Here is a 13,539-nt window from a genome sequence, read left to right as displayed (position 1 = left end):
GCAAGGATTAGAACCCTGAGTTTTCAAGGCCTGGATCCCTGAGTTTGAAAGAACTGGATCCCTGAGTTTGCAAGGACAGGATAGTAAGGATTGCTCATTAGGGGAGGCAGGATTTCTCAGTGAGATGCTGGTGGGATACATGAGTTTGGGTGCCAGATCTCTGCTTCCTTTTAAAGATCATAAACACTGAGGGTCACCTGGGAAGAAGGGAGATGTTTAGATGACGGTCCTTGTCCTAAGACAGTGGCACTATGACTTCTGCGTCCTGCGTGTTTCACTAATGTTTCTTCATCGGTTGACAGTGGTAACATTCTCCCAAAAGCAGATCGTGACACCTAAAAGGCAATTGATCACAAAGAAAATCCAGAGGAAATGTCCGTATCTTTGAAGGTATAGTAACTATAAGATAAATTCAAAATTTAACCAGTCAACAACAATTGCAATGTGCTAGGAACAAATAGGGGTCTCGGGCTGGCTTCTCCCCCCAACCTGTCGAGGATGCTCACAGAACACAGCACATCCCAAACATGGGTTGATTCTCGTGCTTGGTCACTATTTCAAAATACCCCAGGCTCCCAAAGGCAACAAAATAAACAACACCCACATTTATTCCTTAGATTATGTGTCTTCAACTGGGAAAGTATTAAAGAAAGAAGAAAATGTGACCCTATTTTTAGTGTTGTCTCTCACAATTTATCAAAGATTTGAAATGCAAAATCTCAAGCTTCCCTGCTCTGAGGCAAACTCTGGAAACAGCATGATCGTTGTGTTGGGATGCGGGACTTTGTTACTCAGCGCTCAGCCCTCGGATGGGACGTGGACAGGGGAGAGGATTGGGATGCCTTTCATCCCATTTGCAGAGTGGCTAATCCTCGGTCTTGCTCTCGTGTGTCACTGGCTGTGTGGTACCCTGTCCCTACAGTTGCGTCTGCATGCCGAGGTGCCCGCGCATACCTGACGTGGCGTGTGTAGCCATCCTGTTTCCTTCAAATCTTGTGTATCCTTTTAGAGCAGATGCTGTCCTTATAAATAACCCCACCAGCCTGTGACCAGCGCTGTGCGCAGAGTCGACAGATGATTGGAAATTCATCAGCACATGAGCTCAGATGAGTGTTGTGTGAGTGTGTGTGTGAGTGTGAGTGTGTGAGTGAGTGTGTGAGTGTGAGAGTGTGTGCGTGTGAGTGTGTGAGTGAGTGTGTGTTTGAGTGTGAGTGTGTGAGTGAGTGTGTGTGTGAGTGTGAGAGTGTGTGTGTGCGTGTGAGTGTGAGTGTGTGAATCATTGTGTCATAGCTGAAATATCCGAACTCCTTGAACTATAGACTTAAAAGTTCGCACAGTAAGTGCAGATAAATATTAGGACTTTCCCGAATCCACTAGAAAATAGCCCACGTATATTTTGCCGGGATTTACATGGTTTCCTGCCGACACCTGTGCACAAAGCTGTGATGATCTGAGTTGCTCAGATGCACGCCCAGGACCCAGAGGACAGACGAGGCGGCGGCGCCCTGGCCGCAGCCTCTCGGGCACGGTCCCTCGGCCCTGCGGCCCGCGCACAGGCCAGACGTGCAAGCCAGTCGTCCTGCTGCTTGGTTCCTGAATACGGACTCTCTGAGGTGGGGCAGGGTGGTTGGATCTCATCCCCACCCAGCCGCCCCGGTGTGTGAACAGAGCGGCCCTGGGGTTCTGTGCACGGCTCTGGCGTCAGAGAGCGGGGCCCCAAATCCAGGCGCTCGGGGTCACAGCCGCTTGACCGTCCGTGGGGTTAGCACCGGGGTCACCGCCCTGGGCCAACAGGGATGCCCAGTGCCTGCGGGTGCTGGGGCGCCCGAGCTTGTTGGCCCCCACTTATGGGAGTGCGGTGGGTTCGCGGACAGGAGGGCGAGCGTCGCCGCCGGCGCCACGACCCCGCGCCCACAGTTACTGTGACGCCACCTTACGGAAAACGAGAAGGCCTTCTATACCAGAGCGTCCGGCTTCCTTCCGGTGCCCAGGGCGGCTGCGTCTGCCTCCCTGGCTCCCGGCAGCGGCAGCCCCAGGGCCTTCAGTCCATCCCGGAGCTCCTGGTTCTGTCGCGAGAGAGCGTCTATCTGGCTCTGGAGTTGGCGCTGAGCCGCGGCCCACCGGGACTCCTGGCTCCTGAACGCCTCGTGCAGCCGGGCCACCTGCTGCTGCAGCCGCTGGTTCCGGGGAGCACGGGGGGCACGGGGGGCACAGGGTGGGGGAGAGAAGGACAGACAAGCTCTCAGACGGCGCCGCCCCGCCGGCTCGCGAGCCTCTCCCGCAGCTCCCTCCTGCCCGTTGCCACAGGAGACCCGGCGTTTCTGGGAGGGGGTCGGGGCCCGACAGCTGAGGACACAAATACGACTGTGACACCCTGATCCACTTTCATTGAGCAGCGCCCCGTAGGAGCTACTCCGCATAATATAAGCGGTAAGATGGTTCGTGAATTACTTCGTTTGCAAAAAGAGGCTGAGAACTGTCATTTCTTTCCTAATCTTACCCTGAGGGGGCAGCCGCCCAGGGAGTTGAGAGCCAGCGTTTGAAATGATTGGGAGGAGGTTATAACCCTGGCTTCACCACTCCCCCACTGTGTGACCTCAGGTGAGGCACCTCACCTCTCTGGGCCTCCGTTTCTTCCCCAGAATGATGCCAGAATGACCTCAGGACCTGGGCCAAGTGTGGGGCACAGAACGGAGGACGGGAGACTCAGAGTCAGGGCTGGCTGTCCCTCTGTATTCACTGCGTCCACTGTAGCGTCACACAGGCTTTCATGTTAGTGTACCCAACAGACGTTCACATAGAAGAGAAACTGGCTAGTGGGCAAAACAAAGGAAATCTTTGTATGTAAGTATCAGGTTGTGTTCGGGAAGGAAGGTGTCCATCTGCCTATGTGAGAAACGGTTTAGCAGAAAACCTTAGAATAAAGAAAATCAGTTAATAAAACTCAAAAAAAAATGGGGCGCCTGGGCGGCTCAGTCTGTTAAGTGTCTGCCTTCGGCTCAGGTCATGATCCCAGGGTCCTGGGATCGAGCCCTGCATCGGGCTCCCTGCTCAGTGGGGGAGTCTGCTTCTCCCTCTCTTGCTTCCCCTGCTTGTGTTCTTTTTCTGTCAAATAAATAAATAAAATCTTTAAAAAAAAACTAAAAAAATAGTATTTCCTTCTCACAGAGATTATCTCTGAAAAATAATTAGAATCACATTGCAAATTTATTATTAAAAGTGAAAATAACACAATTTGAGAAGAAATTAGTGACTGCATTATTCTGTTTATTCTACAAACAGTGGGAAAGAAACTGCATTTTCATTTTAAATTAAATTCATATCCTCCCCAGGAATTATCCTAATAATGCCCAGTTTGTGAAGACTGGCATGGCCCCAGGGACCTGGGACCCATGTTGGTCACTTTCCCACCGGGAGTCTGCACTCGGGTTTTGGGGTGGAGATGCAGGGGAGAGGCCAGTAGGGGGAGGGCGGTGAGCCTCCAGCGCAAAGTGGCGCGACCAGGCCGTCTGTAGGGGGCTCCTTGCCATCTGGTGCAGCCCTGGCGCAGGGGGCAGACCCCCGGCCCCCGACACGCGGACACACGGGCGGCAGGGCTTGGGGCCAGGAGCGCCGCTCTGATGCTTGCCCGGGGAAGGTGCAAGAGCGTCTTGCACACTCGTGGCTTGGCCGCATCAGCCACATGAAAACACTGTGTACTCAGCATCTGCCGTGTGAGAAACACTGGCGCCCGCTTCCCAAGTTCCCTGGCGTAATTCTGAAACCAGCCTTTGAGGGAAGTGATCTCCTCCTAGAGAACGGAGGCCCTGCAGGTCAGTCAGCAGCCAGAGTCTGTGCCTCACAGGCTGGGGACTCTAAATTCGCACAGAGAGGTCAACTCCAGAGCTGGTGTTTCTCCCCCGTTTCTTGGAAAGCGTTCGTCACTCTCTGGTGTGGTCTGTGAATCACCGTTTACGGTGTTCGTTCACATTCTGTCTGCCGTCGACAGGACCGTGTAGGGCCCCCCAGAGCAAGGACTGGTGTGCTGCCCACTCACACCTCCCAAGGGCAGACGAAGCTGACCTGGGGCGAGGGGGGGGAGGAAACAGGAGAAGGGGCATCTCGGGCTCCGAGGTCACAGAGGGGCTGGAGGCACACCGCTGGTGAGGCGTCGGGGACAGAGGTGACCCCGGCTCGGGCCTCGGGGATGGAGCAGCACCCCCGGGAAGCGTTTCCGGCTCCCGCTGAGACAGTGTTGCTTGCGGTCATCACAGGACCCCCACCCCACACTTCCCGGGCAATCATGATCCGTGATTTGGAAAGAGCTTTGCACTGTCCACAGCCTGAATCTGGATCCTATTTGAGGAGACCCTCAGAAATGCCGCCTAACCCCCTGAGCCAGTGTTTCCAGTTGAATAGAAACTGTCCTCTGTCCCCCGCCATGCGACATGTGGGGTCACACAGGGCCTTCACCCTTGCTGGGGTCGGCCTGAGACTGTGTTGAGGCTCTGTTCGCTCATTCACGTGTCTGTGTCCCCAGGGGCCTCTGAGCTCCTCAGCTGCCCTGGGGAGTCAAATAATCCGAGACCTGGGGCCGCATCTGCTCTGTGCTGCTTTGCCAACACCCCTTGTCTTTACTACCACTGTGGAATCATAACAGCCCTTGCAGATTCCTGAGGATCCACCTCACAGGCTCAGGGCGGGTCTGGCACTCAGAAAATCCGGTTACTGCCAGTGCTCCTGCACTGAATTTCCTCCGAATTCCCAGAAACACAGGAAAAACCTGTGTTCCATTGAAATGGATTATTTTGTCAACCGTTCAGAAATTAGCTGAAGCCACGGCACTTTAAACCCAGGGGACCAGCTTTCCTGTGGGACCCTTCATTTGATGCTGTGTTTCCAGGATCAGTGGGGTTGTGATGAGAGGTAGGGTCTTGCACTGCGTGGCCACGGCTGCTGGACACGTGGCACCAAGGGAGGGGGACACGTGGAGGCTTTCATGGAAGCGGGTGGAGAGAAGTGGACCCTGCCCTCCGGGGTTGGGTGAGGAGGCTGAGGGCGCTCCAGAACTGTGGCCTCACGATTGAAGTCACGTGCACCTTCTAATTTTCCTCTAACCAAGTTCGCCCAGTCTCGTGCCTCCTTTTGGATTAGGGAAGTTGGCTGAGATACCCAAGTCTCCTTACACTCCCCATCCTGTCTCTCATCTACCAGGACACAGAGCTGCAGGAGGAGAAGAACCGTATACCCCTCCTAGAGGGCAGACAAGCATCAACATCCATGCTAAAGCATCTGGCCAGAAGAGGAAGCCGGGGGAATCTCAATGCCGGTCTCAGGCGCAGGATGGGGACAGTGGCAGGTGAGACCAAGGACAAGCCCCGTCCGGTCCCCAGCAGGGCCACTCACCAACATCTGCTCAGCCTGGCCGTCCTCCCCGGAGAGCGCGGCTATGTCCTCGGGGTCGGCCCCAGGCCCACCACCCTCCTCCGGGCAGCCGGTCTCTGCGGGCTCCGTGGGCTCCTCGGCGGTCAGCATCCTGCTGGGGAAGAAGGAGGCCATCAGGAGCGGCCTGGGCCCCCCACCCTCCACTGTGAAGGGAGCCCGAGAGACAGTTCTTTGTCACAGCCCGCTGTCCCTACAGTGACAAACTGACCCCAGGAAAAGGTCATCTCGGGGTCAGGAGCCACAGACAAAGGGCCTGACTAGGCCACACATGGCTTCTCCTTGGCAACCAAGAGAAACCGTTTTAACGCCTAAAAAATGGGCCCCCAGAGCTGTGGCCAATGTGATCAGGGTTGTCTCACTGGGAAACCTGAGGACCCAGCCCCTTCACCGGCCTTGCTGAGCAGTCCCCAGCCCGCATCCCCCAAAAAAACCCCAAACAGACCCATGTCCTGTGCTGAAAATACCGCTTTCCCAACAGCTCCAGGGGTGGAGTGGGGCCACTGGGGAGGCCGCCCTGTAGGCCTGGCTCCCAGAGAGGCCGGGAGCTGCCCCCACTGTGCTCCCAACACCTCCCCAAACATCTATAGACGCGCCCATTTTCCTGCTCTTGCGCCCGCTCGCGGCTCTGAACCCAGAGACATGGACCGGGGAGCGGCTTCTCCACCGTGCCGGGAGGCTCGCAGCCTTCCACTTCCTCTCCATGTGAGGGGGACAGGGTCTTTATCAAAACGAGGTTGAGGTCTGACCCAGAAGCAAATCAAAGACTTCCCGGCACACAGACAACTCTGGGGAGGGGGGTGGACTTGGGAAGACACCTCTAATTATAACAACACAGCACCTGCGCGTAAGTGGAACGCACCTGCTCACACACTTCAGACTCTGCGGGCGTGAGGATGAGCAATGTGACCACAGCGGGGTGGTCCAAAGCCTGTATCTCTTGACGAAAGACAATCAAAGGTACTGAGAGGAAAGACTAGTCAATAACCTGGTATTTCCACCATTCAGTCCTCCGGTGGGTCGTCCTGAGGTCTCACTGGGAAGCTGGCTTGACTTCATCACCCTGAAGGAGGCCCTTCTCCGCCATTTCTCTGACACAGGGGCGTCATGCCGGGCCCTCGATTCCTCACTCCTCAGCCCACCAGTGAGCAGCGGCCCCCCCGCTGAGGTCCTGTCCCTCCAGTGTGTCCTCCACCCCATCTGGTTCTAACGGACTCCCTGCCTTAAAGGGGCGTCGCCCTTCCACGCTCCCCAACTCGCCAGGAGGCCCGATGACTTCAGAAGCTTAGGCTGTAATTGCGTACTTACCAATACGTGATCCGAACACAGCAAGCTCGTCGTCCGTGGAAATTACCTACCCACATAGGCAATCAGAAATGGCAAAACCGCCTCCCAACTGACCAGAAAAAGTGTGCCTAATATCAAGTTTTCAATAGACAGTATATAGTAAGAACTCATTTTTCTTAACGCATATTCTTGAAGAAGTACCAACTGTAAAATGCCTCTCCATCTAAATTAACTGCATGATTTTGTGATAATGAAGACAATGAAGAAGTGGGAGAATCAGTGTTCAGTGTTACATGTTAACCGTCCTTTCTCATCGATGGGCCCGTGGACGTAGTAATCACACATTTAGGAAGTCTGCCCATGAACGCTTCTACACCGTGTAAGACCCTGGAGCTCCTGGCCACCGCCGTGCTGCGGGACGGGGGTCCAGCTGCGCTGGGGCCTGCTGGGGCTCCTCCCTGGACATCTGCTAATCAGCCCCTGCTCTCCTGGACCGGCCTTTGTCGGCCGGGGTGGCCAAGTGCCCAGGGCTCTGTCTGATATTCAGGCTGTCCGTGGTATAGCCCTGGGATCCCTGGGACCCCTGGCCTGGGAGAAGAGTCCCCTGCAGTGGGGACCCCAGCCACATGAAGCAGGATGTGCAGAGGAGCTCCTAGAGGCCGGACACGCCCTCGCTCAGTGGTTCTGGAGGCACCTGCAGCTCTGTACGTGCTGGGGAGGCCAGGAAGCCCACTGCGCTGGGGGAGCCCCGGAGCTCGGCGACGCGCTGTCCACACGGACTCCCTCCCCGTCCTCCGCGGCCTTCAGATGCACAGAGGCCTTTATGGTAGAATCAGAGGTTTCTGATTAGGTTTCAGCCTATCTGAACCTGCCATGACATGGGTCCATTGACCAGCTCTGCAGGTGACATGTGTGCAATAGGCAATAAGCACTGAGTGGATGGGGCAAAACTTGTAGGGGGTCCCAAGTCACTCAGGTACAAGATGGTGTAAAGCCCCCGCCCACTCTAAACCTGACTTGGTGATGTGCTGTAGGCTACGCCAGCCCCAAAATACTTCCCCCAATTCAAAGGCAGAACACCTGACAGCATTTGTTCTTTCCGATCTTAGCCTCAGGATTTGTGGTTTTGAAGTAAGAATTGTCGGTACTTGAATGATGAATATATTTAATTCCTGAACAACGTTAACAACAGTAGATCCTCTATGTGCATGTTCTTCAACAAAATAGTCAACTAAAGGCACGGAATGCTCTTGTCCTGTGCCTTCACACGTGAGGCACCTTCCTGAGAAGCCCCGGTGTGCGTGCGGGATTGAGGTGGGGCCGGGAACAGTGGAGGTCAGGGGGCTGCCATACGTCCGTGGAGAAGAGCATCGATTCCTGACACAAAGCTATGCGGCTCTCCCTTTTCTGGGCCCAATGTAATGACTCTTCCGTGTGTGTGGTCTGACCTCCCGTGCTTTTCCTCTGGGAGAGTGGAGACACTTCACATCATATTCTCCTTCAAATTCCTAAAGTTTCTCAGTAAGTATCACTTGAGTTTAGTCAACGCAAATTGAATAAGCCTGTTAGAATTTCTAGAAGAAAGAAAGCTTTATTTGAGCCCCAGTGAGGACAACTGCCTAAGGTACACCATCTTCACAGAGAACAGAGAGCTCCGGAAAAGAACAGTTAATACAGGGTTATATGTGATTTTTTCACCCGAAGAGTTACAAATCATCATGATGAAGAACATTCCAGAAAGTTACAGGCTTTATCTTATGCCTTTCATATGTGCAAGGCTGCCTGGCTCTGGTCTCATGGGAACTTAAAAGAGGTTTTACTCTTATCTTTACATTTGAAATGTTGTTTTTTTTTTTAAAGGTTATTTGTCTACTAAATAGATGTACAATGTGTGCCCGGGTCAGAAACAGAGCCCATGCTCTGAAGTTTGGTCACGTCGTTCTGACCTTGGGAAAAGTTAAAGGACAGCTCCCCTGGGAGCCCAGGAGCAGGGCCCATAGGCATTAAAGTTGAAAATCTTTCTTTTATAAGTTTATTCTACCAAAAAACACATTAATAAAAAGCAATATGAAGGTTTATGGTTCAAAAATAAAAGCTACAGAATCTAAATTAAATACAGGTAACTATATAATTTGCCCTTGACCCTAGGACTGGGAAAACCCAAGGTGGGACTTGTCCCAAACCCCTGGGGTCACCATAGGGAAAGCTGTGACACCACGGGACGAATCGAGAGAACCAGCACCTCATTATCCATCCCAACAACCCCAGCCCCGAATGTGCAAGAATTGTCTAATTTCTTATTGTATTTCCAAGCAAACTTTGAAGTAAAATAAAGTGGGATAAACTAATAGAGAAGTGATTTGTGCCACTGTTTCAGGGTGTGTTGGGAGCTGGGGCTTGCAGACAAAGCCTGGTGGTTCTCTTCAGAGCAGGTGCAACTTCGTCGACGAGTAGAACCCAGCACAGCCGGCAGCCCTTTGGCCCCCATCCAGGAGCGTGTCCGGCCACACTCAGGTCTGTGCTGTGGGCTCTGCCCTGGGAGCCTGTGGTGTGGACACATGCAGGGGCAGCCAGGCTCTGCGTCATTACACACAAAGCTGCCTTTCCCAACCATCCCCAGCAAGCACAGGGCACGGTGTGCTGACCGAACGTTTGACGTTAACAGTCTGAGGAGGGCGTCCGGGCCTCCTCACCACCCCTTCTTGGCCCTGCCAGGGTCAGCCTGGCCCACTTTCGGAGAAGCCAGCCTCTTTGGCCTGGAAAGCCCCAAGACCTGGGGCCGGGAGGCCACGTGCCCGACCCAGAGAGGCGGCCAGTCTCCCGGGGCTGCCTTGTTCCTCTCTGGTGGCTGTCTTTGGAGGTCAGAAGCTATTTACCCCCTCAGTGCACGTGTTCTGGGTCAAACAAGGAGCGGTGGTCAGTATTTTGTTGTTAACTTTCTCACGCGGGAGCCTCTTCCATGTGTCTCCCCGATGTACATGTAGGTGCTGTGTGAGATGCAGAGTGCTCCCTGAGGGGTGCTTGGGTGGGACATGGTGTTCTGTCTGGGAGGTGAGCCCAAGCTGACCTCCCCGCCCTCTGCCTGGGGAAGGCTTCTTCTGTCTATCTGACCCCACCAGAGCCCCAGGACCACCCCGTGAGTGCCCAGGTGGGTCTCACCTCAACCCTTGGAGTTGGAGCACCTTGAAGTTTTTCTGTACTTCAAGGGTCTTTGGGGGTCTTTCGCCATCATCTGCAGCAGCTGGGGTGGTGAGAGGACTCCGTGTCATGGGTCTTCTCTGCCCAGAATTTTATTCACATCCTGAGGCTGTGTGCGCTCAGACCCACCCACCCAACCTTGGAAGCAGGTGCACCTGGGAGCCCTCCTCTTGGTGGTGTCCCAGGCTTGGCCGACTCTCCTCAGCAGCAGAGGTGTCTTGCCTGGGGTGAGGGGGTCTCAGCTACTCTGTCTCTTCACCGAGGGTCTCAGCACGGGTTTATCGAGACTGCAACCCCCTACACCTAAGTTTACTTACACATTTGCCTAAGGTAATTACGTGAATGTGGATGGTAAAATGTCAGATGCTACGCTGATGGAGGACATCGAGGAACAGCAGGGCTCGTGTGCCGTATGACCTGCCCCTCTTACTCCTCTGTTAGCTCAGATTCACAGATGCTTGCACATTCTAGTGAAACATTTACAACTATTTTGAGTTCCTAAAACTACCACAGAATCATTGTGGTAAGACTTGAGATTTGTGGGGATAAAGGGAACATGAGTCCCAAGACAGAACCCCAAAACGGATTTCATCAGCATTCCTGTACTGTACAATGGAAACACAGAAAGGTAAATATTTATTTTTGCCAGTTTTCCAGGTGTCCACTCAGTCTGGGCAGGTGGTGTCGAAGGATGTGGCACATTTTAGTGCACTCGAAACTCCACGTTTCCTTTGGTTTAAGGAGCTGACTCTGAATGTCCTGAGTGGCCTGCTGCTTACCGCATCCTCTGCGCAATGCTCCGTGACAGCTGAACGTGGGGAAAGGCAGTGCCCTTCCAGCTAGGAAGTGAGACAGAACACACACAAACTGGTCAGACCCACAGTTCTGAGCGCGTCCTGTACACCGAAGATCTGATTGTTGAAAAGCAGCTGGGGGAGAAAAGGATGCTTTACACAGTAACTGTGTTTTTTCTGAACAGGGAAAATTGTCCAACGATTGCTAGCCGTCACTATATTTTATCCTATTTTGTGTTGCTCTGTTTTTGCAGAAGATCCACGAGAGGAGCAGAGAGATTGTGAACAGACTGCGAGGCCGAGAGAAAGGGAGGGAGGAGGCTCCACCTGGGGAGACCCAAACGGGACACCCCTGTCCAGGTGAGTGGCGGCCATGTGACGTCCAGCAGGAAGCCCGGAGCAAGCTCCTTAACCCTGAAGGTTCTTGGGCGGAGAGATCACAGTGTGGGACCAGGACTGTCCGGGGCCCGGGAGCAGGCGGCCCCTCTCTGAGACCGAGTCTTACTTCTTCTCAGTCCTGGATCCTGTGGCCACAACTGTCTGTGGCTTTCTGCCACTCCTAAACAACAGGGACTGATGCCCATTGTCATTTCACTGTTTATTGGTTTGTGAAATCACCTAGCCTTTTAACAAACAACCCAGGTTTTTACGCCCGAAAAACAGCGTGGTCCCCCAGGGGAGCATCTCCTTGTTCCGAGTCCCACAGCCTTCGGCGCAGTGAGGGGTCCGATGTGGAGCAGACACCTGCTGAGGAGCAGATGCATCACAGAGAGGGACGGGGACAAGGGTGGGGGCAGAGCGTGTGTCCCCAGCAGGAGATATTTGTCTTCAGTAGCATCTGTCTGCAGAGCTTTAGGGGTCTGGCTGGGATTTCGAGCCCCTGTTGACCATAGAGCGGCTACAGAAAAACCCTCATATGAGGTTAACAGAACCCCTCAGGTGCCTTGCAAATTTAGTCCATTTCTCTAATGATGAGCCTCAAAGTTACACACAAATGAGGTCTAAGTTTATGTAAGACGAGGCTTGCTGACCTGCCTACCCTTGATGAATTGTTTCTTACTCCTTCACTCGTAGGATGTCTCTAACTGAACACAGCAGTGTCCTATTGAAAGAGGAACTGAACTGTATTTTTGATAATTGTACCTATTTGATATCAAAATATTTTATGATTATAAAGATTATTTTTATCTTTATTATTATAAAGATTAAATATTAAATTAAAAATACTACACACAGAGAACACCTATTTTTAAGAAAGGAGTAGTTGATGTGAGGAACATGTCTTTGGATTTCCCAACTTAGTAGAAAACAGAACCCAAAATGTTATATTTGTCATGAGGAAACAATAAGACAGATCTACATGGAGGGCATTTCTGCAAAACAACACCCTGAACCCCACAGACACGTGGGTATGGGGAAGAGAGGAAAGGGGAGAGGAGCTGACAAGGTGGGAGGCCCTAAGGTAAAAGAGAAAAGGACACCAGAGAAGTGCGTGTGATCTGCGGGGTCTGATGGATCCTGGACCCGAATCACACATGAAGGCAGAGAAGGAGAGAGAAAGCCCTGGGGAGGCGAACGCAGGCGGCATCTTCGAGCACTGAACTGTGTCTGCTCAAGCTTCCCCAGGGTGATGCTCGTGTGGGTGATGTAGGAGAAAGTCCTTGTCCTTAGGGGCAAGAGGAAGTCCTCAGTGATTCCCACATGCCGCACGGGCCCGCAAGCACACGCACGTGTGCAGAGAGAGAGCACGCAGCCCAGCCGGGAACGGGGATGGAATGAGGTGAAGCTCCATGGGCGCTGGATGCATTATTATTCTTCATATTCTCCGTGGGTTTGAAATATTTCAAAATAAAAGGTGGGAGGAAAAAAACATCAACACCAACTTCGTAAATACCAAAACAGCAACGGCTAAGATTTAAAAAAAAAAGTAAAATGGTTTCTTGTGGGGAGGGAAAAGTACGGGGTGGGGGGGTAAGGCACTGATAATTTTTATTATGAATCCCATAGAACCTCTTGCTTCTGTGCACTTATGATTTGATAAAAAGAAAATCTTCATTATAATAGATCAGACTTTAAATTTCTTTATTATGGTAAATATTACTAATGGTAATTTTTATTGGTAATGGTATTTAATTGGTAAATATTGGTAATGGTAAATGTTATGGTAAGTATGGTAATATATATGGTAAACAAAAAATTATTTTTAAAATCGGTTTTGAGAGCATACCCATGAAATGAAGAATGAGAAAAATGTCAACATAAAGGGCATCTATACGTTCACTTCGACCCCATGGCACTTATTAAATTTAAGTTTTTTCCTATGAGATTTTTAAATCACAACATTTTTAATATAAAATGTAAATATAAAATAAAATGTAATTACTTCACCTACTATGTATATGCAAGACCAATAAATGCATTCAAAAATATTGCAACAAATAGAAGCGTCACACTTTTCTGGATAGCAAAACGGAGACCTTATGAATGCATTCATGTCCTCTGGTGAATCTCTCCCTGGTATGCGGCCTGGATTCAGCCACCTTCAAGAGAGTACAGCACAGCAGAAGAAATCCCTATCTGAGCTGGCCCCCTTCACAGAATTATTTGATCTGGGGCAAGTCCATATTAAATAGGATTTGAACTCAGTTTTTACTTCCCCTTTTAGGTCTAAATTCTCAGAGGACCCCAGTCTGTGACACAGTGGTGGAGGTCACAGTGAGACAGAGTCCAACACCCACTACTCTTTCACGAATCCGCCAGCCAGGGTCTCAGGACTCGCCTGCTTGCTGGCCCCAGGGGACCCACCAGGGGACCACAGGTGTCCACCTCCAACATCGAA

At 52.1% G+C, this 13,539-nt stretch overlaps 1 protein-coding gene across 1 annotated transcript; it reads right to left on the bottom strand.

The window, feature by feature from the left end:
* Window positions 1-197: 197 nt before the first annotated feature.
* On the bottom strand, window positions 198-6,508 carry TCP10L (t-complex 10 like; the record flags this gene model as incomplete). The annotated part of the gene is made up of 4 exons (XM_044912165.1): window positions 6,459-6,508; window positions 5,386-5,515; window positions 1,962-2,177; window positions 198-335 (listed from the first exon to the last, which is right to left on the bottom strand). Coding segments are annotated over exons 1-4 (534 nt in total), but the record flags the coding sequence as incomplete, so codon positions are not given.
* Window positions 6,509-13,539: the final 7,031 nt, after the last annotated feature.

This window comes from Neomonachus schauinslandi, unplaced genomic scaffold (genome assembly GCF_002201575.2).
Source record: "Neomonachus schauinslandi unplaced genomic scaffold, ASM220157v2 HiC_scaffold_240, whole genome shotgun sequence".
Lineage (NCBI taxonomy): Eukaryota > Metazoa > Chordata > Mammalia > Carnivora > Phocidae > Neomonachus > Neomonachus schauinslandi.
This window is presented reverse-complemented; position numbering and strand designations above follow the sequence as displayed.